Below are 27,885 nucleotides of genomic sequence, written 5' to 3' on the forward strand. Positions count from 1 at the left end.
CTCTTTCCCTCTGCTTCCCCCCCTCTTTCCCTCTGCTTGCCCCCTCTCTTTCCCTCTGCTTCCCCCCTCTCTTTCCCTCTGTTTCCCCCCTCTCTTTCCCTCTGCTTTTCCCTCCCTCTTTCCCTCTGCTTTTTCTCCCTCTTTCCCTCTGCTTTTTCCTCCTCCTCTTTCACTCTGCCCTTTTTTTGCCCCCTCTTTCCCTCTGCTTTTCCACCCCTATTTCCCTCTGCTTTTCCACCCCTATTTTCCTCTGCTTTCCCCCCTCTTTCCCTCTGCTTTTTCTCCCTCTTCCCCTCTGCTTTATCCCCCCCCTCTTCCCCTCTGCTTTTTTTTGCCTCCTTTCACTCCCAACCCCAGGAGAACCCAAAGCCCAGAATCCTTTCTGTACTCCCTTCCACTCCACACACACACACACACAGCTCCAAACCTTACAGCATCCATGCCAAGCTGGGCTCATTTCCTGAGCTTTTCAGTTCTGGAAGCAAAAGCAACAAGCCCCCAAGATCAGAAACTCTTCTCTCTCTGAAATTAACCATCTTGCACACCAGATCCATCTCTTGCTGTCATGAGAAGCCCAATGCAAGTCTGCCATGGCTTCATATTCACAATGCCAGGCATTTCTTGCAGGACAAATCCTTTTGCAGTGCAGAACATCCCCTTTGCAATGGCAGTGAAGCCACCTTTCATTGGAGAGGAGAGAAACCCCATACAGCCTCACCCAATAACCAGGCAGAGCTTTGGCTTTCCACCACAGAGCTGGCTTGCACTGGGCTAAATTAATGTTATCGTGCAGTAAACAAGTGATAAGGAGGTGTAGGGAGGAGTAAATGATGTAGTCAAGGCTGCACCTGGACCTGCTGGTTCCCAGCAGTGCTGCAGGGCTGCTGAGGAGGGGACCCTGCAGAAACATTGTGAGCATCCACAGCTTTCATGTGCTGTGAAGGGGAAGCCTTGAGAGCTGACTTGTTCCTTCCAGCAGATGAGATGTTGACCCACATCAGCTGAGGCTTCCTCTCATCTCTCCTCCCTCCTTTTGTGTTGATCCTCTGAGGAGAGACTGAGGGAGTTGGGGCTGTGCAGTCTGGAGAGGAGAAGGCTCCCAGGTGACCTTCTTGTGGCCTTTCAGTGTCTGAAGGGGGCTATAAGAAAGCTGGGGAGGGACTTCTGAGGCTGTCAGGGAGTGATAGGGTTGGGGGAAAGGGACAAAGCTGGGAATGGGGAGATTCAGACTGGATGTTAGGGAGAAGTTCTTCAGCATGAGGGTGGTGAGAGCCTGGCAGGGGTTGCTCAGGGAGGTGCTGGAAGCACATTCTTTGCTGCTGTGCTCCACAACCTCCCTGGGCAGCCTCTGTCAGTGTCTCACCACCTTCACTGCAAATAACATCTCAACTTCTTCCTAACATCCACTTTCAGTCTCCCCTCTGCCACTTCAAATTCTTTATTCCTCCTCCTCCTCCTGCAGCCCACTTAAGATCCTGCAAGGCCACTCCAAGGTTTCTTCCAAGCCTTCTCTTCTCCAGGCTGCACAGCCCCAACTCTCTCAGCCTATCTTCACAGCAGAGCTGCTGCAGCCCTTTCAGCATCTTCATGGCCTCCTCTAGACTGGCTCCATCACTTCCATGTCCTTTTGTTGGGCTGAGGGAGTTCAAGTTGTTCAGCCTGGAGGAGAGAGCTTCAGCAAGACCTTAGCACAGCCTTCCAGGACCTGAAGGGACTTTTGAAAAGAGTTTGTAGTGACAGGACAAGGAGCAATGACTTAGAGCTGGAAGGAAGAGAGGAGATTGAGACTGGAGATTAGGAAGAAATTCTTTACAGTGAGGGTGGTGAGACCCTGGCACAGGATGAGGGTGGTGAGACACTGGCACAGGTTGAGGATGGTGAGACACTGGCACAGGTTGAGGGTGGTGAGACTCTGGCACAGGATGAGGGTGATGAGACACTGGCACAGGTTGAAGGTGGTGAGACTCTGGCACAGGTTGAGGGTGATGAGACTCTGGCACAGGTTGAGGGTGGTGAGACACTGGCACAGGTTGAGGATGGTGAGACTCTGGCACAGGTTGAGGGTGGTGAGACTCTGGCACAGGTTGAGGATGGTGAGACTCTGGCACAGGTTGAGGATGGTGAGACTCTGGCACAGGATGAGGGTGATGAGACACTGGCACAGGTAGAGGGTGGTGGGACACTGGCACAGGTTGAGGATGGTGAGACACTGGCACAGGTTGAGTGTGGTGAGACCCTGGCACAGGATGAGGGTGATGAGACCCTGGCACAGGTTGAGGGTGGTGAGACCCTGGCAAAGGATGAGGGTGATGAGACACTGGCACAAGTTGCCCAGGGAGGTGTTCAGGACCAGGTTGGCTGAGGCCTTGAGCAACCTGGGCTGGTGGGAGGTGTCCCTACCTATGGCAGGAGGTTGGAACTGGCTGAGCTTTGAGCTCCCTTCCAACCCAAACCGTTCTCTGCTTCTCCATCTCTCCAAACGGAATCTTTTTGGTGCGCTCAGGTAAAATCCTCTTCAACTCCTGTCTCTCTTTTGTGCCTTTTACAGGAAGGACCAGAATGTGCTGTCTCCTGTCAACTGCTGGAACCTCCTGCTGAACCAGGTGAAGCGGGAGAGCAGGGATCACACCACCCTCAGTGACATCTATCTCAACAACATCATCCCTCGCTTTGTGCAGGTCAGCGAAGACTCGGGGCGCCTCTTCAAGAAGGTAACTGAGTGCTACAAAAGATCTGCTCTTGGCTTGGCTCTTCTGAAATGCTCTTTTAGTTCAGAGGGGTGGGGGCCAGGTGGCTGGGGCCAACCTCTTTTTGCTGGTCACAGAATGCCAGGGGTTGGAACTTCCCAGGTTGCTCATGGTCTCATCCAGCCTGGTCCTGAACATCTCCAGGGAGGTTGGGGAGCACAGAAGCACCCAATGTGATCAAAGATCACATTGGGTGCTTCTGTGCTCCCCAACCTCCCTGGGCAACCTGTGCCAGTCTCTCAGCACCCTCAACCTGTGCCAGTCTCTCAGCACCCTCAACCTGTGCCAGTCTCTCACCACCCTCACTGCAAACAACTTCTTCCTAACATCCACTTTCAATCTCCCCTCTGCCACTTCAAACCCATTCCTCCTCCTCCTGTCATCACAAGCCCTTGTCAATAGTCCCTCCCCAGCCCTCTTGTAGCCCCCTTCAGATCCTGGAAGGCCACTCCAAGGTCTCCTCCAAGCCTTCTCTTCTCCAGACTGCAGAGCCCCAGCTCTTGTAGCCTGCCCTGACAGGTCCTTTCCAACCTCTGAAGCTCTGTGATTCATCTGGGCAAGCAGGATGCATTCTGCCTTCTGCAGCAGGTGTTTGTGTGAGTTGCAAACTGGTTTCCTGTAGCAGATTGAAAATAAGTGCAAGGGTCCTGTTGTGGTCTTGGTCCTCTGCCTGTTCCTCGAGGCTTTATGGGGTAGGAATGGAGGATGAGGAAGCTATTCAAGGGGTAGACTCTGTTGTCATAGTTTGTGTCAGGCTGGAAGGACCCTCAAAGGTCATCTTGTCCAACCCCCCCCTGCAGTCAGCAGGACACCACCAACTCGAGCAGGCTGCCCAGGGCCATGGCAAGTCTGATCTTGAATGTCTTCAGGGATGAGACCTCAGCCACATCCCTGGGCAACCTATTCCAGTATTTCACCACCCCTCACTGTGCAGAACTTCTGCCTGATGCCCAACCTAAACTTCCTCTGCTCCAGTTCCAAACCATTGCTCATCTTCCTATCCCCACAGGCCCTTCTAACCAATCCCTCCCCAACCTTCCTGTAACCCCCTTCACAGTATCACAGTATCATCAGGGTTGGAAGAGACCTCACAGATCATCAAGTCCAACCCTTTACCACAGAGCTCAAGGCCAGACCATGGCACCAAGTGCCACGTCCAGTCCTGCCTTGAACAGCTCCAGGGAGGCCTTGAGCACAGCCCTACGAGGAGAGGCTGAGGGAGCTGGGATTGGTTAGCCTGGAGAAGAGGAGGCTCAGGGCAGACCTTATTGCTGTCTACAACTACCTGAGGGGAGGTTGTGGCCAGGAGGAGGTTGCTCTCTTCTCTCAGGTGGCCAGCACCAGAACGAGAGGACACAGCCTCAGGCTGTGCCAGGGGAGATTTAGGCTGGAGGTGAGGAGAAAGTTCTTCCCTGAGAGAGTCATTGGACACTGGAATGGGCTGCCCAGGGAGGTGGTGTGCAGCTCTAAGGCCTCCCTGCAGCCTTCTCTTCTCCAGACTGAACACCCCCAACTCTTCAGCTTGTCTTCATGCTGCAGCCCTCTGGCCTTTGTGGCATCCTCTGCCCCTTCTCCACCGGGTCCATGTGTCTCTTGTGCTGGGATCCCCTGAGCTGAATGCAGTCCTGCAGGTGAGGTCTCACCAGCTCAGAGGAGGGGGGGGTCAGAGTCACCTTTTTATCCATCTGCCTCCTCCCTGAGCCATTGCCCAAGCAGGGCAGGAACCTTCTCCTCTCCAAGTAACATCACACTGAGGCCTTTTTGACCTTTTAAAACTTTCTGGTAATGACATTATGGTTGATGAGATTCTTACACAGGATTATTGCCTGGCACTCACTCCTCAATTCCTCTAATCCTTCCAAAGGAGAAGTAATCTCCCCACTGAATTGCAACAAGGGCTCTGTTTGAGGAAGGTGGCTGAGAAAAATGCCTTGCAAAGAAGGGCATGGGAAAGGATATTGCCCCAGCTTGGCTGGAAGTGAGCATCTGAATTGTCAGTCCCTTCTGTCAGCAAGGTTTTACCCTGCTCTCTTGGATTTGCTGCACTTTGGCCACAGCAACCCCATGCAGAGCTACAGGCTGGGGTCAGAGTGGCTGAGAGCAGCCAGACAGAGAGGGATCTGGGGGTGCTGATTGATACCTGCCTGAACATGAGCCAGCAGTGTGCCCAGGTGGCCAAGAGAGCCAGTGGCATCCTGGCCTGCATCAGGAATGGTGTGGCCAGCAGGAGCAGGGAGGTCATTCTGCCCCTGTACTCTGCACTGGTTAGACCACACCTTGAGTGCTGTGTTCAGTTCTGGGCCCCCCAGTTTAGGAGGGACATTGAGATGCTTGAGCGTGTCCAGAGAAGGGCAACGAGGCTGGGGAGAGGCCTTGAGCACAGCCCTACGAGGAGAGGCTGAGGGAGCTGGGATTGGTTAGCCTGGAGAAGAGGAGGCTCAGGGGTGACCTTATTGCTGTCTACAACTACCTGAGGGGAGGTTGTGGCCAGGGGGAGGTTGCTCTCTTCTCTCAGGTGGCCAGCACCAGAACAAGAGGACACAGCCTCAGGCTGCACCAGGGGAGATTTAGGCTGGAGGTGAGGAGAAAGTTCTTCCCTGAGAGAGTCATTGGACACTGGAATGGGCTGCCCGGGGAGGTGGTGGAGTCGCCGTCCCTGGAGCTGTTCAAGGCAGGACTGGACGTGGCACTTGGTGCCATGGTCTGGCCTTGAGCTCTGTGCTAAAGGGTTGGACTTGATGATCTGTGAGGTCTCTTCCAACCTTGGTGATGCTGTGATGCTGTGACACTGTGATTTTTGGGGGGCAGTAGGGATTTGAATAGAACCAAACAACCAACCCAGCACCAACACAAGTTCCCCTCTGGCGCCTTCCTCGCAGACCAAAGGCAAACTGCTGTTCATTTGGGCAAACAAAAGACATTTGTTCCTGGCTGAGGCTTTGCCAGGCAAACCAAATGGGCTGGAGGCCAAAAAACAACCCAGGTTTTCAGACACTGCTCCACTTGTCCTGGGGTGGTTAAAAACAAACTCTGCATCCTGTCTTATCTGCAGTGTCACGTTAGGACGAGAGGAAATGGCCTTGAGTTGCACCAGGGGAGGTTTAGGTTGGACATGAGAAGAAACTTTTTGGCTGAAAGAGTTCTCAAAGGCTGGAGTAGGGTCCCCAGGGAGCTGCTTGAATCCCCAGCCCTGGAGATCTCCCCTCTGCCACTTCAAACCCATTGCTCCTCATCCTCTCATTACAAGCCCTTGTCAATAGTCCCTCCACAGCCCTCCTAGAGGCCACTTCAGATCCTGCAAGGCCACTCCAAGGTCTCCTCCAAGCCTTCTCTTCTCCAGGCTGCACAGCCCCAACTCTCTCAGCCTGGCCTCAGAGCAGAGCTGCTGCAGCCCTCTCAGCATCTTCATGGCCTCCTCTGGACTGGCTCAAACACTTCCATGTCCTTCTTGTGTTGGGCTAAGGGAGTTCAGACTGTTCATCTTGGAGAAGAAAAGGCTCCAGGGAGACCTTAGCACAGCCTTCCAGGACCTGAAGGGACTTTTGAAAGAATTTGTAGTTACAGGATGAGGAGTAATGACTTAGAGCTGGAAGGAAGAGAGGAGTTTGAGACTGGAGATCAGTAAGAAATTCTTTTCAGTGAGGGTGATGAGACTCTGGCACAAGATGAGGGTGGTGAGACACTGGCACAGGTTGAGGGTGGTGAGACTCTGGCACAGGATGAGGGTGGTGAGACTCTGGCACAGGTTGAGGGTGGTGAGACTCTGGCACAGGCTGAGGGTGGTGAGACACTGGCACAGGTTGAGGGTGGTGAGACAGTGGCACAGGTTGAGGGTGGTGAGACAGTGGCACAGGTTGAGGGTGGTGAGACAGTGGCACAGGTTGAGGGTGGTGAGACAGTGGCACAGGATGAGGGTGGTGAGACACTGGTACAGGTTGCCCAGGGAGGTTGTGGAGGTGTGCAGAAGCTGCAGGGATGTAGTGATGAGGGCCATGGTTTAGCTCTAGCCTTGGCAGAGTTAGGGCAGAGTTGGACTCTATGAGCTTCGAGGCCTTTGCCAACCAGGATGATTCTATGATAGGTGAATAAAACAGCAGCTAATAAATAGATTTGGCTGGGCTTGGCTGTGCTGCTGGTGCTGCTTTCTCACTGGGCTCTGACCTTCTGAGCTGGGAGAAGCAGCTTCAATGGGTACAAAAGCTACCAAAGGACCCAGATGTGGTCTGTGCTTGAAATGTTGCCAAGCAGCTTCGTGTTCCATGGATTTGAAGCCCTCTTCTCTGTTCATCACCCCCTAGGTGGGTGCCAGCACCTCAGTGTCCTTCTTGAAGTGAGGGGCCCAAAACTGCAGCCAGGACTGGAGCTGATCTGACACATGCAGCAGAGCCAAGCTGAGATCTCACACAGGGGCACTTTGATTGAGAAGGATCTCCAAGGTCATCCACTCCAACCAGCAGCCCAACACCACCATGGCCACTGAACCATGTCCCCAGGTGCAATGGCTGCACCTTTCTGGAACCCCTCCAGGGTTGGGGACTCCACCACCTCCCTGGGCAGCCTCTGCCAATCCCTGACCACTCTTGCAGAAGGGAAATTCTTCCTAAGGAACAACAGGCAGAAAGGTTCCACCTCAGCATGAGGATGAAGAAGTGGTAGTGGCAGAGCCCTGCAGCAGGCTGCCCAGAGAGGCTGTGGAGTCTCCTTCTCTGCAGAGCTTCCAAACCCCTCTGGCCATTGTGATCCTGTGCAGGCTGCTGTGGGTGCCCTGCTTTAGCAGGGAGGTTGCTCTCCAGAGATCCCTTCCAACCCCCTCTGTGCTGGGACTCTGGGATTTCAGGTTCAGCCTTGAGCTGCTTGGCCCAGCTGTACAAAAGGGCTCAGCAGTGTTGCTGGTCAAGCTTGAATGGAGCTGCCTTGAGCTCAGTGACCTTCTGCAGTTGCAGTGCTGCTGCTTGCACTGCACTCAGGTTTCCAGAGGGTTTGCATCTGTGGTGTCCCCAGAAGCCTGCCCTGGTCTGTGGCTCTGTCTCCTGCAGTTGTATTGTTCATGACTTAGGCTGAAGAGGTCCTCTCCAGGGCTGTGTTACGACGTGGAGGGTCTTAGATGTGTGAGTGTTAGGTGGAAGCTTGCCAGCCACTTCAAAGGTAGCTGTGCTGATAAGAGAAGCTCTGCTTGCTGCCAAAGCCTGCCCTGAAGTGGTGCTGGATGTACAGAGTGTGTCAGCCTCACTTGGGTTTGTTGACTTCCCTGCTTTGCTGTCCCTGCAGAACCTTTGTGTGTCTGAGCACTCAGCTGCTCGCACCAAGTGTGGCTTTGTGGCATGTTGGGAACTTGCAGCCTGAGGTGGAAGTTCAGCTGCTCTCTGAACACTCTTTCTCTGCCCTTCTGCTTCATTCTCAGGGAACATTTTTACAGTCACAGCCTGATTTGGAAGGGACCTTTAAAGCTCATCCAGTCCAACCCTCCTGCAATCAGCAGGGACATCCCCAGCTAGAGCAGCTTGCTCAGAGCCCCAAACAACCTGACCTGGGATGGTTTCAGGCATGGGGCAGCTCCCACCTCTCTGGGCAGCCTGGGCCAGGCTCTCACCACCCTCAGTGTCAAATATTGCTCCTTTCTCTCCAGTCTGAATGTCTCTCTTTGAGTTCAAACCACTTCCCCTTGTCCTGTCAGCACAGGCTCTGCTCAAAACTCTCTCCCCAGCTTTCTGCTCAGCAAATTGAAGCACTGGAAGGCCACCAGAAGGTCTCCCTGAAGTCTTCTCTCCTCCAGGCTGAACAACCCCAACTCTCAGCCTGTCCTAACAGCAGAGAGGCTCCAGCCCTTCTCTGGATCTGCTCCAGCAATTAAAGAGGTCCATAAGGGGCTCAATGCTTGCAGGTGAACCCTGTTGGTGCTGCTGAGGATGTGGCATTTGGCCACACAGAATGGTTTAGGTTGGAAGGGAGCTCAAAGCTCAGCCAATTCCAACCTCTTGCCATAGGCAGGGACACCTCCCACTAGAACAGGCTGCTCAAGGCCTCATCCAACTTGGTCCTGAACACCTCCAGGGAGGTTGGGGAGCACAGAAGCACCCAATGTGATCTTTGATCTTTGATCACGTTGGGTGCTTCTGAGCTCCACAACCTCCCTGGGCAACCTGTGCCAGTCTCTCCCCACCCTCACTGCAAACAACTTCTTCCTAACATCCACTTTCAATCTCCCCTCTGCCACTTCAAACCCATTCCTCCTCCTCCTCTCCTTACAAGCCCTTGTCAACAGTCCCTCCCCAGCCCTCCTCTAGCCCCCTTCAGATCCTGCAAGGCCACTCCAAGGTCTCCTCCAAGTCTTCTCTTCTCTGGGTGGCCTCAGGAACTTTGTTAGTGCAGCTCTGTGCTACTGCAGAAGAAAAGAGAGATGCAAAAATCCTCTCTCTCTGGGGTAGAACTGCTGGAATCATCCTAAGAAGAGATTGCTACACCTTGGGTGGGAGGGAGTTGCTTTGTTTTATTTGCCCAATGTTAATGATTTAGCTCCTGGCTTCTGTGCAGGGTTGGAGTTTACAGCCTGTGTGCCACCCAGGGTTGGTATTCTGCTCACCTCTCCCTCTCCTGCAGGATTGTCCTGCTTTGATGTCAGTGCCTGTTCTCTGCAGGCAGCTTTTCATCCTTCCTTCTGCCTTGATGGAGAGCACTCCTTTGATTTCCTCCTCCTTATCCTCCTTCAGCAGAGCCCTTCTATTTAGATATTTATATCTTCAAAATATTCTTCTCCCATTTGAGCCCAAATCCATTTGGATTTCTTTTGACAAGGGCTTGTAGTGACAGGATAAGAGGCAGTGGCTTTGAGCTGCAAGAGGAGAGATTGAGACTGGAGATGAGGAAGAAATTCTTCCCAGTGAGGGTAGGGAGACACTGGAACAGGTTGCCCAGGGAGGTTGTGGCTGTTCCCTCCTTGGAGGTAGAATCATAGACTCTCAGGGGCTGGAAGTGACCTGGAAAGCTCATCCAGTCCACCCCCCCACCCTGTCAGAGCAGGATCTCCTATACCAGATGACACAGGAGATGTTCAAAGCCAGGTTGGATGAGACTTAAAGCAACCTGGGCTGGTGGGAGGTGTTGCTGGGGGCCCATGGTTGGAAATGGGTGACCTCTGGAGATCCCAGCTCAAAAAGGACCTCAGGGAACTGCTTGAGAGAGGCCAGCACAGAGCCACCAAGATGCTGAGGGCAGTAGAACACCTCCCTGTGAGGCCAGGCTGAGGGAGCTGGGGCTGCCCTAAACAGAAGAGCCTGAGGGCTGCCCTCATCTGCCCTCGTTGCTGGTGACAAAGATGTGCAGGGCAGCGCTGGGAGGATGCAGCCAGGCTCTGCTCATGGATGTCCAAGGACAGGACGAGGGCCAGTGGGTGCCATCTGCAGCAGAGGAGGCTCCAAGAGAACAGAGGGGAAAACTCTTTCACTCTGAGAGTGTTGGAGCCCTGCAGCAGGCTGCCCAGAGAGGTTGTGGAGCCTCCTTCTCTGCAGAGATGCCAAGCCCCACCAGGGCATCGTGACCCTGCTTCGGGTGCCCCTGCTGGAGAAGGAGGGTTGGACTGGATGGATCTTTAAGGTCTCTTCCAACTCAAACCATTCCACAATTGCCTTTTTCTCCCTTCTCCCTGGGTCCCCCAGTCAGGCTCTTGTTTTCCTGTGAGCCTTGATGTCTCTGCATGATAAACCCTTCCTGTTTCCTGCATGCTGCTCAAATTTTCTTGCCTACAGACCTGTCTTTCTAGTGAGGATCCCTTGGTATTACTTATCCATGGATGGCCTTTTGAGGAGCCAGGCTCTTTAGGCTGCTATCTTTAATCACTCTGTCCTCTCTCAGATTTCCCCAGAAGCAGGACTGGCATCAGCCTTGTTCAAATAGAAGCAAGAGGAAAAAGAATCCCTTCCTCCCCTCCCCCCTTTCATTTTTTTCATGGGCTATGGGAGCTTTACTGCCTTTGAAGAGTTTCTGAACCAACTGATTTAGTCTATTTGGGTTTTTTTTTTTGCCTGTGCATCACAAAATCGTGGAGGAATTGGCCAATTGTTAATCCTCAGAGTGGCAGATTTGATTCTCTTCATGCATAAATTCTGTGTGCTCCAAGGTGCCTCGGGATATGCTGTGGCTGTTGGTGTGGCTGTGGCTTTCTAGAGCTGTGACTCTTCAACACAGCCAGGGCCCTTCTCAGCACCTCCCCCTCTGCTCCCTCTGCCTTTGATGAGCCTTGGTCCTGCTGTGTTTTCCAGCACACAGCTCTGCCCTGCTTCTAACCTGAGGCTCCTTGCAGCAGTGCTCACTGGGAGGCTCACAGGAGATGCTCAGAGCAGTATCCCTGCCCTGCTTTCTGCTTCAGCTGGGTAGCTTTGTCCTCCTGGCACAGAGCAGAGGGGACAGGGAGGGGTGGGTGCTCGTCCTAGTAATCCTCTGGCATCCTTTTAACACTTTTGATGTTTATGGGGAGAAGAAAAACCTCCAAAGGAATAAAGGAAACAAAGACTGAGGATTTGCAGTTTGCCTTCTGCTGGTGGAAGGCTCCCAGTTTATCCACCAGCAACGCTGCACTGTGTTTGATGTGAAGTGAAACATCCACAATGGGTTGGCTGAAAGCCTTGCAGTAATCAAGGAGGGGGGAACAGGGAATTCTCTGAAGGGGTCTGTGCTTAAGCTGACCTACTTTACAGCTGCAGTGGCTCTCCTCTCTCCTTGCTGCCTCAGTACCAACCAAGCTGTAGCTACACCAGGCAGGGAAAAGCCACACAAGTGAAGGAGGTGCAGTGGCCAAAATGCTGGGGGGGGGGAGGTTGGTAAAAAAAATGCTGCTCCAAAAGTGTGAACACCTAAAGAGGTCAGGAAGGAAAAGTGTCTCTGAGGTGCAGAGCTGCTTTGTGCTTTCTGCATCCCTGCTCTCGCTCTTGCATCCTTCCCCACTGCTCCTTCCTCTTCTTCAGTGCCTTAGCACAGAGTAGTGGTGAATTCCTGCTCTCACTCTTGCATCCTTCCCCACTGCTCCTTCCTCTTCCTCAGTGCCTTAGCAAAGAGTAGTGAATTCCTGCTCTCACTCTTGCATCCTTCCCCACTGCATCTTCCTCTTCCTCAGTGCCTTAGCAAAGAGTAGTGAATTCCTGCTCTCACTCTTGCATCCTTCCCCACTGCATCTTCCTCTTCCTCAGTGCCTTAGCAAAGGGTAGTGAATTCCTGCTCTCACTCTTGCATCCCTCTCCACTGCTCCTTCCTCTTTCTCAGTGCCTTAGAACAGGGTAGTGGTGAATTCCTGCTCTCATTCTTACATCCTCCCCACTGCACCTTCCTCTTCCTCAGTGCCTTAGCAAAGAGTAGTGGATTCCTGCTCTCACTCTTGCATCCTTCCCCACTGCTCCTTCCTCTTCCTCAGTGCCTTAGCACAGGGTAGTGGTGAATTCCTCTTGTTTTCCCAAAAGTTAAAGGTCTCAGAGCCCTGCTGTGAATCACAGAATGTCAGGAGTTGGAAGTGACCTCCAGACATCATCCAGTCCAACTCCCTGCCAGAGCAGGATTACCCAGAGCAAGCCTACAGGAAGACAGGGACATGCCCAGGGACACCCTACCCTAGAGCAGGCTGCACACAGCCTCAGCCAGCCTGGCCTCAAACACCTCCAGGGATGAGGCTTCCATCTCCATCTTTCCTCCATCCCCCCCACTCCTGACACTCCCTCACAGCCTAAAAAGTCCCTCCACAGCTTTTCTGTAGCCCCCTTCAGATTCTAGCAGGCCACAAGAAGGTTACCTGGGAGCCTCCTCTGCTGCAGCCTGCACAGCCCCAACTCTTTCAGGCTGTGCTCACAGCAGAGCTGCTGCAGCCTCTGAGCATCCTCCTGGCCCTGCTCTGGACACTCTCCAGCATCTCCACAGCCCTCTTGTCCCAGGGGCTCCAGAGCTGGATGCAGGACTCCAGGTGGGGTCTCAGCAGGGCAGAGCAGAGGGGGAGAATCCCCTCCCTGGCCCTGCTGGCCACACTTCTGCTGCAGCCCAGGCTCTGCTTGGCTTTCTGGGCTGCAAGTGCACACTGCTGGCTCCTGCTGAGCTTCTCCAGCAGCACCCCCAAGTCCCTCTCCTCAGGGCTGCTCTCCATGTGGGCATGGTGGCATTGGGTTGGTGGTTGAACTGGCTGATCTTGGAGGTCTTTTCCACCCAAAACCATTCTATGATTCTATAACAAGAAAGCAAAGCTGGCAGAAGTGTGTGGGGGTCGTGGAGGAGCAGCCCTCAGCTCAGAGTGGGTAGCAGTGGTGTGGCACAGGCTGATGTGGCAGTGGTGTGGCACAGGCTGATGTGGATAGCAGTGGTGTGGCACAGGCTGATGTGGGTGCAGTGGTATGGTACAGGCTGATGTGGGTGCAGTGGTATGGCACAGGCTGATGTGGCAGTGGTGTGGCACAGGCTGATGTGGGTGCAGTGGTATGGTACAGGCTGATGTGGGTGCAGTGGTATGACACAGGCTGATGTGGCAGTGGTGTGGCACAGGCTGATGTGGGTGCAGTGGTATGGCACAGGCTGATGTGGGTGCAGTGGTATGGCACAGGCTGATGTGGGTGCAGTGGTATGACACAGGCTGATGTGGGTGCAGTGGTGTGGCACAGGCTGATGTGGCTGGCAGTGGTGTGGCACGGGCTGATGTGGGTGCAGTGGTATGGCACAGGCTGATGTGGCTTTGGTATGGCACAGGCTGATGTGGCAGTGGCTGCTCAGAGCACAGCCTCTGCTGTAAGAGAGGAGAATTCCTGCTCAGTGACATAGTGGTGAGACAAATCAGTGGTGAAGTGGGGGGAGGAAAGGAGATAATAGAACTGTGCTGCACATGGGCCTGGCTGCTGCATAATGGAGCATTAAGCTGGAAAGTGGTGAGCTATCACCCAAACTATGTCTGTGTCTTGGAGCACACACTTTGTTTTCTGCTCTGTTCTTTGCATTCTGGAGAGTTTGAAGCTTTGGGGTTACAAGTTTTAGAGTTGGAAGCTTTAGAAGATGTCTTTAGAGAGTTCCTGTTCTGTACAACCACCTGCCAATGGCCAAGCACTTCTGTGGGTAGAGGAGGGGGAGAAAGTTGGATCCAACTTGCAGAGGCTTCAGGCAGGTCATGTCTGGGTGTCACTGGGAGCACCTCCATGTGCACTGTGGGGTACATCCAGACCAAGTGGGGTTGGCTGGGCAGATTTGGCATCTGGAGGGCAGGCTTAGACTGGATATTAGGAAGAAATCCTTGACAGTGAGGATAGTGAAACCCTTGGAGCAGCTTGCCCAGGAAGGCTGTGGATGCCTCTTCCCTGGGGCTGTTGGAAGCCAGGTTGGATGAGAGCTTGGGCAACCTGTCCTAGTGGAGTTTTGTTTTCCACTTGGGTGCATGTAGTGATTCTGTTGTGAGAGACATAGAGAAATGCTCCTGGTAGAGTGCCTGGCAGAATCAGCAAATTTACTTCCAGTTCAGCCTTGCCTGACATCATTTTAGGCAACCTAATAGATGAAGTCCCTTTTCTCCTGCCAGGATCTGAAGGGGGCTCCAAAAAAGCTGGGGAGGGACTTTTGAGGCTGTGAGGGAGTGGCAGGAGTGGGGGGAATGGAGCAAAGGTGGAGGTGGGGAGAGTGAGGCTGGAGGTGAGGAGGAAGTTGTTGAGCAGGAGAGTGGTGAGAGGCTGGAATGGGTTGCCCAGGGAGGTGGTTGAGGCCCCATGGCTGGAGGTGTTTGAGGCCAGGCTGGCTGAGGCTGTGTGCAGCCTGCTCTAGGGTAGGGTGTCCCTGGGCATGGCAGGGGGGGTTGGAACTGGCTGCTCCTTGTGCTCCCTTCCAACCCTGCCTGCTGAGTGTTACCCAGCAGGGCTTCCTTGCTGGTGCTGAGCTTATACCAAAAGCCATCTCCTGGGCTTCACACTCTGCTTCTTTGGAAGCCCCTACCACCTCCCTAGCAGACTTGGAGCTGCCCTACCACCGAGGCTTGAAATCCAGAGGCATAAAACCTTGACAGCATTCCTTTAACTCTCATATTTATTATCCTCTTCCCCCCCAGCCCCTAAAACATGTTGAAGCTGAAGTGGTTAATGTTTGCTGGAATGCAGAACAGCCGAGCAAGAGCTGCAGTAGATCCCAAAAACCATCTTGATTAAATTAGAGGGGAGGTGGAGGGTTGCAGGGCTGGAACAAAGAGACTGTTGAGAAGCTGGCACTAGCCTGCTGGGAATTTATGTTCCAGCAAGGGATGGCAGCAACCTACAGCTCTGCACATGGTGCAGATATCCACCCTGTAAGGAACAAAGGGGTTTGTGTGCCTGCCTGTGTGGCTGCATGGGCACACAGTGCACGTGGAGGGCAGCTCCTTGGGTGCTTCTCTGGGCTGAAGGCTTGAGAAAAGCAGCTTGGAGAAGGCAGTTTGGCTTTGCCAGTACCTGAAAGGGCTAGAAGAAGGTTGGGGACACACACACACACACACACACATGCTGTTTCCCAAGAGCTTCCTCTGCCAAATGCTCCTTCGCTTCTGTGTTTCATCACCAGAGCTACAAATAGAAGCACCACAGCAAGATGGGAAATGAGAGAACCACAGAATGGTTGGAAGGGACCTCTGAAGATCATCCAGCCCAACCCTTCTGCCACAGCAGGGTCACCTAGGGCAGGTCACACAGGCATGCATCCAGATGGATCTTCAGTCAGGGTTGGAAGGGAGCACAAGGAGCAGCCAGTTCCAACCCCCTGCCATGCCCAGGGACACCTCACACTGGAACAGGCTGCACACAGCCTCAGCCAGCCTGGCCTCAAACACCTCCAGCCATGGGGCCTCAACCACCTCCCTGAGCAACCCATTCCAGCCTCTCACCACTCTCAGCATGGAATGATTTAGGCTGGAAGGGACCTCAAAGCTCATTCACTTCTAACCCTCTGCCATAGGCAGGGACACCTCCCACCAGCCCAGGTTGCTTGAGGCCTCATCCAGCCTGATCCTGAACATCTCCAGGGAGGTTGTGGAGCACAGAAGCACCCAATGTGATCTTTGATCACATTGGGTGCTTCTGTGCTCCACAACCTCCCTGGGCAACCTGTGCCAGTGTCTTCACCACCCTCAACCTGTGCCAGTGTCTTCACCGCCCTCAACCTGTGCCAGTCTCTCACCACCCTCCCTGCAAACAACTTCTTCCTATCATCCACTTTCAGTCTCCCCTCTGCCACTTTAAACCCTTCCCTGAAGACATTCAAGGTCAGGCTTGATGGGGCTCTGGGCAGCCTGATGTAATTGGGTCTGTCCCTGCTGTCTGCAGAGGGATTGGACTGGATGAGCTTTGAAGGTCCCTTCCAACCCAGCCCAATCTATGTTGGTAAGAGCAGTGAGGTTGCAAAGAGACTCTGCTGGGCAGCAGTTAGTGTTGGCACTCTGCTGAAGTGATCTCCTTGATCTCTTGGGTGCTGGGGGGGTGCTTCTCTTGCTGTGCAGAGCCAGGACCCCTGTGTTTATGACCCATCAGCACATCCCTTTGCTTTGAGCATCCTTCCCTCTCCCCCACTGTGCCCAGGCTCCAGCCTTTGCTGGGCTCCTGTGCTGTGCACCGCTCCAGGAGCAGCAATGATGCACATCAAAGCAGATCATCTCCCAGATCAAAAGGACAAATGTTGAGCCCTGAGGGGACAAAGGTTTGTGGGGACACCTCCTCCCCACGTGCCCCCAGTTTATTATTGGAGCTAAGGAGATAAATTTCTGGTGCACAAGGCCAGGCTGTGGAGGGATCTCCAGGCAGGCTTTGGTTACAGGTACAGCCAGGGATAAAATCTATCAGCTTTAGTTTTGGCTTTTATTTGTTGTCTTTTCCTGGAAGGTTGTTTACAGAATGAATCATTCTAAACTCTGTCAAGCCTTTGGAAAAGAAAAGGAAAGCAAACCAAAGCTGAACCACACTGCAGAATTCAAAGCTGAAGTAGGAATTGATGCCTGGGATGATGTTTGCTACTGCAGACATTCTGGGGTTGTTTTCTGCTTGGTGTGAATTTGGTTCCTAAGCCCATGCCATGTTCTAGCAGGATCTTGAACTGCCTCTGTGGGAGTGGTTAAGGCCAGAAGCTTTTCCTCTGGAGGCACTTTGAACTCCACAGGACCTCAGGAAAGTGCTGCACCAGCTCCACAGCACTTCAGCAACAGCTTCTTTTGAGAGTGTCCAAGGAATTTTCTCTTCATTTCTCCCAAGCTAACAGCTTCCTCCAATCCAGGCTGGGTGCAGAGTAGCTCATGAGAAAGAGATTTGGGGGTGCTGATTGAGGAGAAGCTCCCCATGCAGCCCAGCAGGCAGCTGTGTGCTGGGCTGCAGCCAGAGGAGTGTGGGCAGCAGGGCAAGAGAGGGGATTGTGCCCCCTGGCTCTGCTCTGCTGAGACCTCACCTCCAATCCTGCCTGCAGCTCTGGTGTCCCCAGCATGAGAGGGACACAGAGCTGTGGAGTGAGTGCAGAGAGGCCACAAAGATGCTCCAAGGGCTGGAGCAGCTCTGCTGTGAGGACAGGCTGAGGCGTGTGCAGCCTGCAGAGAAGGCTCCAGAGGGACTTCAGAGCTGCCTGCCAGTGCCTGAAGGGATCCTGCTGGAATGCTGCAGAGAGACTTTTCCTGAGGGTGTCTAGAGACAGAACCAGGGGGAATGGTTTGGAGCTGAAGCAGAGCAGGGTTAGACTGGAGCTGGGGAAGAGGTTCTCCAGCAGGAGGGTGGTGAGAGACTGGAACAGGCTGCCCAGGGAAGTTGTGGCTGTCTCCTCTCTGGGGGTGTTCAAGACCAGGTTGGATGAGACCTTGAGCAGCTGAGGAAGAGGTTCTTCAGCAGGAGGGTGGTGAGAGACTGGAACAGGCTGCCCAGGGAGGTTGTGGCTGTCTCCTCCCTGGGGGTGTTCAAGACCAGGTTGGATGAGACCTTGAGCAGCTGAGTCTGGCTGAGAGGTGTCCCTGCCCACAGTGGGGAGCTTGGAGCAGAGGATCCCTGAAGTCCCTCCCAACCTAAATGATTCTGTGGTTTTCCTTTATCAGCCTCAGCTTTTTTCTCCCAACCTTTCTGTTATTTCCCCCATTCCTCCTGGAGGAATCAGTCCAAGGAGCAGCACGAAATGAGCAGTGTTGATTGCACAGCTCTTGTTTTCCTGACACCTGTGATCTCTCTTACCTTCATCTTAATGGAAGGCTTTTTTCCAGTCCAGCAATCTGGCACTTTTTCTTTCTTGAGAGCTCATTTGAAAGCACAAAGAGTTTTGTGTTGTGACAATTTGGCACTTGCCCTCCTTCCTTTTCTTCTTCAACCTGAATCTGCATTAAAATATTCATTTTAATCTCTCCTGCATAATTGATGCTTCAGCAGTTTGTGCAGTGAATGAGCAATTTTATGCAAGAAAATCACCAAATGGGCTGAAAAGAGCTGCCTGAGAGGCAGATGATTGGTCCAGTCCAAGCAGTTTAAGCAGCACAGTGAAGCATGCTGCTGGAATGCTCCTTCTGAGGGAGAAGTTCAGTGCTCAGGGCATGTAGAGCCAGACCCAGGCAGTCACTTCCATTAATCATCACTGGGGAAGGAAGAGGCAGTCAGGAAGTCTTTGCTCACCTCCTATCACTGCAGCTGCTTCAGCTTTTCGGCTGGGGTGGGGGGGAAATAAACAAAGTAGATCTGCCCAGGGAGGTTGTGGATGCTCCCTCCTTGGAGGTCCTTAGGGCCAGGTTGGATGAAGCCTTGAGAATCATAGAAGCAAGCAGGTTGGAAGAGAGCTCCAAGCTCAGCCAGCCCAACCTAGCACCCAGCCCTGCCCAACCAACCAGACCATGGCACTAAGTGCCCCAGCCAGGCTTGGCTGCAACACCTCCAGCCACAGCCACTCCACCACCTCCCTGGGCAGCCCATTCCAGTGCCAATCACTCTCTCTGACAACAACTTCCTAACAACATCCAGCCTGAACCTGCCCTGGCACAACTTGAGACTGTGTCCCCTTCTTCTGTTGCTGCCTGGCTGACATCAGAGCCCAACCCCACCTGGCTACAGCCTCCCTGCAGGCAGCTGCAGGCAGCAATGAGCTCTGCCCTGAGCCTCCTCTGCTGCAGGCTGCACCCCCCCAGCTCCCTCAGCCTCTCCTCACAGGGCTGTGCTCCAGGCCCCTCCCCAGCCTTGCTGCCCTTCTCCAAACACCTTCCAGCACCTCAACATCTCTCTCATCTCTCTGTTCCTGAGCCTGTCCCCAGTAGGTGCTGGACCCTCCTGATACGCCGAGCAGGAAGGCTCCAGCAGGTAGATACTGCCTTAGTAGGGAGCGAAGGAGCAATGTGTAGAAATGAGTCAAGTTCCTCTTGTTCCATGCAGCAGCAGCAGCAGATGAATTTGCACTTGCTAATTAGTGGGGAAAGGCAGGCAAAACCTGGTCACCAGCTGATGAGTGTTTAAAGCTGCCTGGGTTTTGGTGGCTGGAAGTGTTAGTGCAGAGGCGAAGTGTCTGCTCCCTTCCTTGGCTTCTCCAGTTACTCATCTGAGTGTCTGCTCCTAATGACAGCTCAGATGGGGTTTGCTGTGCTTTGGCTTTTCCTTGGGGGTGCCATGAAGATGCTCAGAGGGATGCAGCAGCTCTGCTTTGAGGACAGGGTGCAAGAGTTTGGGCTCTTCAGTTTGGAGAAGAGAAGGCCCCGAGGGTCTGGGCTGATGCAGACCTCAACAGGAGCCTGCAGTGTGAGTGCAGCCCAGACACAACCCTGTGCTGGGCTGCAGCTAGAGCAGTGTGGGCACAGGGCAAGGGAGGGGATTCTGCCCCTTGGCTCTGCTCTCCTCAGACCCCACCTGGAGCCCTGTGTGCAGTTCTGGAGCCCCCAGCACAAGCAGGACATGGAAGTGTAGGAGCCAGTGCAGAGGAGGCCACCAAGATGCTGAGAGGGCTGCAGCAGCTCTGCTCTGAGCACAGGCTGAGAGAGTTGGGGCTGTGCAGCCTGGAGAAGAGAAGGCTTGGAGGAGACCTTGGAGTGGCCTTGCAGGATTTGAAGTGGCCTCTAGGAGGGCTGGGGAGGGACTATTGACAAGGTCCTGTAATGGCAGGAGGAGGAGGAATGGGTTTGAAGTGTGAGAGGGGAGATTGAAAGTGGATGTTAGGAAGAAGTTGTTTGCAGTGAGGGTGGTGAGACACTGGCACAGGTTGCCCAGGGAGGCTGTGGAGCACAGAAGCATCCAATGTGATCAAAGATCAAAGATCATATTGGGTGCTTCTGTGCTCCACGACCTCCCTGGAGGTGTTCAGGACCAGGCTGGATGAGACCTTGAGCAACCTGGGAGGTGTCTCTGCCTATGGCAGGAGGTTGGAACTGGCTGAGCTTTGAGCTCTCTTCCAACCTAAACCATTCTGTGACTCTGATCTGTTTGGAACACCTGACTCTTGGCTACAGGGTGGCTCAGGTGAAGGCTCCTTTTGGCAGCCACTTGTGTCCCTCTGCACTTCTTTTAGTTTCATTTTGCTGTTTTAGAGGAGGAAACACATTTCTGAGTCACACAACCTTGGCTCTTGCTGGGCTGCTGACTAATGCAAGTGGCCTCCAGGGGATGGTGCAGGCATGGGTCAGTTGTGTTGCAGTCCTTGTAGATGGATTCAAAGCCAACTGATTTGTTTTGTCTGTGGAGGTGAATCCCATCTGGATTACAAATGGGAATGGGAATCTGCTTGTTGAAAGCCCCCAAGAAGAGTGGTTTTATATCAGTGTCTGTAAATACTGAGGAGTAGGGGGCAAGAACCAGAGAATCACAGAATGTCAGGGGCTGGAAGAGACCTCAAAAGCTCATCCAGTCCAACCCCCCTGCCAGAGCAGGATCAGCTAGAGCAGGTCACACACACCCTCAAAAGAAGGGGCTCTTTTCAGTGGTATCCTGTGATAGGACAAGAGGAAATGGACACAAACTGGAAGCTAGAAAGTTCCACCTCAGTGTGAGGAGATACTTCTTAGCTGTGAGGGTGCTGAGCAGGCTGCCCAGAGAGGTTGTGGAGTCTCCATCTCTGGAGATGTTGAGGATGAGGCTCTGGATGAGGATAGATGATGAGCTGGATGAGCACCACATCCAAACCATCCTGAAACACATCCAGGCTGAGTGACTCCACCACCTCCCTGGGCAGCTCATTCCACTCCCTGACCACTCTCCATGAGAAGGCTTTTCCTAGTGCCCAATCTAAACCTCCCCAGCCTCAGCTTGAGGCCATTCCCCCTCCTTCTGCCTCCAGTTCCTTCCTGAGGAGGAAGTTGTTGAGCAGGAGAGTGGTGAGAGGCTGGAAGGGGTTGCCCAGGGAGGGGGTTGAGGCCCCATGGCTGGAGGTGTTTGAGGCCAGGCTGGCTGAGGCTGTGTGCAGCCTGCTCTAGGGTAGGGTGTCCCTGGGCATGGCAGGGGGGTTGGAACTGGCTGCTCCTTGTGCTCCCTTCCAACCCTGACTGAAGATCCATCTGGATGCATGCCTGTGTGACCTGCCCTAGGTGACCCTGCTGTGGCAGAAGGGTTGGGCTGGATGATGTTCAGAGGTCCCTTCCAACCATTCTGTGGTTCTCTCATTTCCCATCTTGCTGTGGTGCTTCTATTTGTAGCTCTGGTGATGAAACACAGAAGTGAAGGAGCATTTGGCAGAGGAAGCTGGAGGGTGGAGCAGGCTGTGGTGGTATTTGTGGAAGAAGATTGACTTTGGGTAAATCTGATGGAGACTGAAAGGAGGACTTAGGTTAAAGCACAGATTAGGGTTTTCTTTCAAGTCTGAGTGGCTTTATCATACCAAACTAAAAGGCTAAAAGCATTGACATTAACACTGGGCTCAAAAAGAGGCTGCAGGCTCTGGGTAACCTTTCTAACAGTCAGCACAGGCTCTGGTGGGATCAAAGCACCTCCTGCAGTACCAGCAGGCAAGAGGACCTGCTGCTGAGCACATCTCCCTGCTCCTCCAGCCTTCTCTGTGACAGACACTGCTGCTTCTGCAAGCCATTTCCACCCTGGCATCCAAGAGTGGCTGCTGCCCACCTGAAGCTAGGAAATGGATTTAATAATCTGTGCACACCTCCCTGGAGGTGTTCAGGGCCAGGTTGGATGAGTCCTTGAGCAGCCTGTTCTAGTGGGAGGTGTCCCTGCCTATGGCAGGGGGTTGGAACTGGCTGAGCGTTGAGCTCCCTTCCAGCCTAACCCATTCTGTCTAACCTGCATCATCTCTCTGTGATTTTAAGTCCAGCTGCAACACCAAGCTCTAACATCTTGCCAGACCTCATCTGAGCAGCCTCATTTCTTCAAGAGTCCTTCTGATGGGGTGGCAGTGGCAATGACTGGGGGATGCAATGGATATCCTCAGGGAGCGAGGAGAGGAGGGGCAGGCACTACCAAAGGGTTGCAAGTCAGATGCAACACCCAAGGAAGGAGCTGCAGAGAGAAGGAGAGAGATGGGAGTGTGGAGGTGGTGGCTGCCTGGCATCTCAACCTGAGTCTGGCTTTGTCAAGGAGGTGCCATCAGCAGAACTGTAGCCTGCTTTGTGATCTCTTCCCTAAGGGAGGATGATTCCTGTTGGCTTTCTCCCCCTGCATTTCTTCAGCATCCACACCAAGCTGTCCTGCAGCCATACTCTCGTGTGGTCCTGCAAATCACTGTGTTTCCAGGCTTGGAATGTTGAAAACTCTTCCTTCTCTGGAAGTTTCCCTGGCTCCACACCTTCTAACCTTCCAGTTGATTAAGGATGTTTGTGGAGTTTGGCCCCGAGTGGCCCTGGCTGGGGGTTCCTGGCATTGCCAGCGTTACTGGTGGTGCTTAACTGAGCCTGAACTCGTGGTGGATGTGGAGCACACTGCCTTCTTCCTCTGCCTTCTTGTCATCTTCCTCAATTAACTTTCATTTCTCTCTTCTGTTGCAGAGCAAGGAAGTTGGGCTGCAGCTCCAGGAAGACTTGATGAAGGTCCTGAATGAACTCTACACGGTAAATCAAACTGACTCCTTGGCATCTTTTCAGGCAGGAGGAAGAAGTGGTTGAGTCCTCCCAGCCTGCTGCTCCAGCAGAGACTAAGCACCAAGACTGAGATGAATGTCTCCAGGCTTTGCAGTAGGAGGCAGCACCATAAAGCTCCTTTCTTTCACTCTATCCTGAGGTTGTTTCATAGAATGAAGCAGGTTGGAAGAGAGCTCCAAGCTCAGCCAGCCCAACCTAGCACCCAGCCCTGCCCAACCAACCACACCATGGCACTAAGTGCCCCAGCCAGGCTTGGCTGCAACACCTCCAGCCACAGACACTCCACCACCTCCCTGGGCAGCCCATTCCAGTGCCAATCACTCTCTCTGACAACAACTTCCTAACAACATCCAGCCTAGACCTGCCCTGGCACAGCTTCAGCCTCTGTCCCCTTCTTCTGGCCCTGGCTGCCTGGCAGCAGAGCCCAACCCCACCTGGCTACAGCCTCCCTGCAGGGAGCTGCAGACAGCAATGAGCTCTGCCTTGAGCCTCCTCTGCTGCAGGCTGCACCCCCCCCAGCTCCCTCAGCCTCTCCTCCCAGGGCTGTGCTCCAGGCCCCTCCCCAGCCTTGCTGCCCTCAGCTCTCTGAGTGTTGGTTCCACTTCTCAGAGGTCTCACCTTAATGCACACTTGCCACGAGCTGCACTGTTGAGTTTCAAAAGAGGTGTTGGAATGATTCTCACACATGCTCAGAAGTCTTCAGGCTTGGTTTTGTGTGGTCTGAGGGTACCAAAAGCATCACACAGCTCCAGTGACACTGTCTTTATTTCTTCCTCTGCTCCTTGCAGCAGAGCAGCTCCCTTTAGAGTGGCAGGTTTCCATCTGTGCTCTTTGTTCCTTGGTATGTCTATTGGAGACACCAAGGAGGAGACCCTGCTTTGGGAGGTGAACTTCTTGAGTTTCATGGGCTGCTTAAGGACTTCTCTTCTTACAAATCCAGGCTGGGTGCAGAGTGGGTTGTGAGTAGCTCCTGAGAAAGAGATTTGGGGGTGCTGATTGAGGAGAAGCTCCCCAGGAGCCAGCAGTGTCCCCATGCAGCCCAGCAGGCAGCTGTGTGCTGGGCTGCAGCCAGAGGAGTGTGGGCAGCAGGGCAAGAGAGGGGATTGTGCCCCTTGGCTCTGCTCTGCTGAGACCTCACCTCCAATCCTGCCTGCAGCTCTGGTGTCCCCAGCATGAGAGGGTCACAGAGCTGCAGAGTGAGTGCAGAGAGGCCACAAAGATGCTCCAAGGGCTGGAGCAGCTCTGCTGTGAGGACAGGCTGAGGAGTGTGCAGCCTGCAGAGGAGAGAAGTGGAGTGCTGGGGAATCTCCCTGAAATTTCCCATATCCATGCAGTGCATGAAAGGGAATTGTTCTCTTGGAACATCCAAGCCAAATATTCATCCTGAGTCAGGGAATTTAGTGATTCAGACTGAAAAAGAGGGAGCTGAGGCTTAGGGAGTCTGTTCCTGCTGCTGCATTGGTAGTTGAGGTGGGCCACTGGGGCCAGTTGAAGAGGTGAGAGAATCCAGGTTATGGTTTTTCCTTCTTCTCTGAGTTGGAGCATTTAGCACAGCTGAGTCTGTTCTGTGTGCAGAGGGCTTCTGTTCCCTGGCAGGAATGGCAGAAGTGAGCAGTGTGGGGGGAGCTGGAGGCCCTCTGAAGCTGACTCATGCTTCCTTGGGCTGTCTCTGAAGTTGTTAGGACAGCCTTGGGTTGCAGCAGTGTGAATCAGAGAATCATTTAAGCCTGGAAAAGAGCTCTAAGATCATTGAGTCCAACCATTAACTCCACACTACCAAGTCCTCTGCTGAGCCATGGCCCTCAGCACCACATCTTACACAGCACTTAAACACCTCCAGGGCTGATGATTCAACCACCTCCCTGAGCAGCCTGTGGCTGGGCTTTGACAACCTTGCAGTGAAGCCATTTCTTCCCTAATAGCCAACCTAAGCCTGCTCTGGGGCAGAATGTGGAACACAAGGCTGTGGATGGAGTCTGCCTGGAGTGCAGCAAAACCTTTGACACCCTCTGCCACAAGCAGCTCCTGGCACAGCTGGCAGCTCCTGGCTTAGACAGATTCACTCTGAAACGGGTCAAGAACTGGCTGGATGGCAGAGCCTAGAGAGTGGTGCTGAATGGTGCCACATCCAGCTGGCAGCTGGCACCAGTGGTGTGCCCCAAGGATCAGTGCTGGGCACAGTCCTGTGTCTTTATTGATGATTGGAGCAGGGGATTGAGTCCAGCAGCAGTAAGTTTGCAGATGACACCAAGCTAGGAGCAGCTGTGGAGCTGTTGGAGGGTAGGAGAGCCCTGCAGAGGGACCTGGCCAGGCTGCATGGGTGGGCAGAGGCCAAGGGGATGAGACTGAACAAGGCCAAGTGCAGGGTTCTACACTTTGGCCACAACAACCCCAAGCAGCACTACAGGCTGGGGCCAGAGTGGCTGAGAGCAGCCAGACAGAGAGGGAGCTGGGGGTGCTGGGAGAGAGGAGCTGCAGAGGAGGCAGCAGTGCCCAGGTGGGCAGCAGAGCCAATGGCATCCTGGGCTGGCTCAGGAGCAGTGTGGGCAGCAGGACAAGGGAGGTTCTTGTGCCCCTGTGCTCAGCACTGCTCAGGGCACACCTGGAGTGCTGATGACTGCAGAGGGGATTGAACTGGATGAGCTTTGGAGGCCACTTCCAACCCAATGCATCCCTGCTGACTTCAGAGATGAGCTTTGGAGGCTACTTCCAACCCAATGCATCCCTGCTGACTTCAGAGATGAGCTTTGGAGGCCACTTCCAACCCAATGCATCCCTGCTGACTTCAGAGATGAGCTTTGGAGGCCACTTCCAACCCAATGCATCCCTGCTGACTTCAGAGATGAGCTTTGGAGGCCACTTCCAACCCAATGCATCCCTGCTGACTTCAGAGATGAGCTTTGGAGGCCACTTCCAACCCAATGCATCCCTGCTGACTTCAGAGATGAGCTTTGGAGGCCACTTCCAACCCAATGCATCCCTGCTGACTTCAGAGATGAGCTTTGGAGGCCACTTCCAACCCAATGCATCCCATGATCCCATGAAGTTTGTTATCCTGCCTTGCCCTGTGCAGCCAGGCCCTGCCTGGGCTGTTGCCTCTATCACCAAACACAGCACAGAGCTTGTGGCAGCCAACCTGGCCCCAGCAGCAGGATAAAAACTAAAGCCTCAATGATCCAAATGATGATTCCTCTTTCTGTTTCTCTTGCTTTCTGCCAATTCCACTTTCAGTGATGGGGAGGGAGGGGGAGAAAATAAACCACTTTGCAGCCAGGCTAATAAATGCCTGCTTTATAGTCTGAGCATATGCAGGAGCTGGAAGTGGGAGTGTAAATTATTCAGCAAGGCTCTCTTTAACACTGCCTGTGTCCATGTTCCCTTTTCATGTTTAAACACAACATCTCTTTGTATCTGAGAGCCTTTGCTGATGGCTGCAGAACAAGAGTGCATGCATCCATCCTCCCTAAGATTTGAGATGGGGTCACACTGAGGTGAAAATAGGTACAAATGAGGTCTCAGCTGAAATGAATCCAACCCAAAATAGGGACTTTGTTGATGCTGGAAGGCTGCTGGAGTGGCTTGGTGCAGCTGGGCAGGGTTTTGGGCTCCCCCCCCAACATTTGGATCATCATCATCATGTTTGGGGATGTGAATTGAATTGCTTTGTGGGTTGAAAAAAGGGAGCTCCAATATGGCATCCTTAGGGGGGGTTTGGTTCTGGTTTCTTAATGTAAAGCTGGGCAGGAATATCCTGGGAAAGAAATGAGGTGGGGGGGTGGGTGTTGGTAGATTTGTGGGGATAGAAGAAGAGGAAATGGCCTGAAATTGTGGCTGGGGAAGGTTAGGCTGGAGATGAGGAACAGTTTCTTTGCTGCAGGAGTGGTCAGGGACTGGCATAGGCTGCCCAGGGAGTCTCCATGCTTGGAGGAGGTCAAGAAACTTGTGGCCATTGCACTTGGGGCCAGGCTTGAGTGGCCATGGTGGTGCTGGGTTGCTGGTTGGACTGGATGGTCTTGGAAGGATTTTCCTACCCAAACAATCTGATTCTGTGATTTTTTTTTTTACCTTCTGTTCTTATAAAAACTTCTCCACTGAGTTTTGTCTCAGGCTCCAGGTCTCCTTGAGCAAAACCCCCAATGATTTTGTTTCTTGAGGGGGAAGAGAAAACACTTCCACGTCTCAGATCTGATTGAATCAAGCCAAAGCCAAAGCTGCTTTTGCAGCCATTGTGCTGAGGCTGCTGCTTGGCATACAGCTCCTCCAGACCTGTGATGTCTAAAGGACTGATTCAGCCAGATGAGAGCCAGGAGGGGGCATCCCTTCTGAAACCCTACCTGCTGATGAGAAGCTCTCCCTTGCCAGCCTTGGCATATCATTTCCTTTGAGCATTAAGGAGGCTGGATTTAGTCTGGAGCTTTTTTCTTTTGAGGTGGGGGAGGGTGAGGGGGTATGTTTATGGCTCCTTTATTGGCTGCAAGAAGGCAGATGCCAGAGTTAAACAAAGCAGCAGCTGCAAAATCCTCTCCACTTTGATTCCGGATCTGTTTGAAGAGCTACACTTCCATCCCTGCATCTTCTGTTGTGCTTTGGTGGAGATGGGAGATTTCCTGCACTGCTTTGCTGCCTTAAATGTTTGCAGCTAACAACCAGAGCTGATTTGCTGCTTATTGGCTGACCTGCAGAATGTCTGCATGGTAAGGCTTGGAAGGGACTTCTGCAGATCATCCTGTCCAACCCTCCCCATTTCAGCACAGCCCTGTGAGGAGAGGCTGAGGGAGCTGGGGGGGTGCAGCCTGCAGCAGAGGAGGCTCAGGGCAGAGCTCATTGCTGCCTGCAGCTGCCTGCAGGGAGGCTGCATCCAGGTGGGGTTGGGCTCTGCTGCCAGGCAGCCAGCAACAGAAGAAGGGGACACAGCCTCAAGCTGTGCCAGGAGAGGTTGAGGCTGGATGTGAGGATGAAGTTGTTGTCAGAGAGAGTGATTGGCATTGGAATGGGCTGCCCAGGGAGGTGGTGGAGTGGCTGTGGCTGGAGGTGTTGCAGCCAAGCCTGGCTGGGGCACTGAGTGCCATGGTCTGGTTGGTTGGGCAGGGCTGGGTGCTAGGTTGGGCTGGCTGAGCTTGGAGCTCTCTTCCAGCCTGCTTGGTTCTGATTCTCAGATTCTTT

The 27,885-nt window shown here is 53.5% G+C and overlaps 1 protein-coding gene across 6 annotated transcripts in view; it reads left to right on the forward strand.

Moving 5' to 3' along the window:
- SRGAP2 (SLIT-ROBO Rho GTPase activating protein 2) overlaps positions 1-27,885 on the forward strand; it is a 163,546-nt gene that overhangs the window by 70,957 nt on the left and 64,704 nt on the right. For all 6 annotated transcript variants that reach the window (XM_064173801.1, XM_064173803.1, XM_064173798.1 and 3 more), the window contains exons 4-5: positions 2,549-2,711; positions 22,630-22,692. In XM_064173801.1, coding sequence (XP_064029871.1) covers positions 2,549-2,711; positions 22,630-22,692 — 226 coding nt within the window. The remainder of the gene's footprint in view (positions 1-2,548; positions 2,712-22,629; positions 22,693-27,885) is intronic.

This window comes from Pogoniulus pusillus, chromosome 39, assembly GCF_015220805.1.
Source record: "Pogoniulus pusillus isolate bPogPus1 chromosome 39, bPogPus1.pri, whole genome shotgun sequence".
NCBI classification, from domain to species: Eukaryota; Metazoa; Chordata; class Aves; order Piciformes; family Lybiidae; genus Pogoniulus; species Pogoniulus pusillus.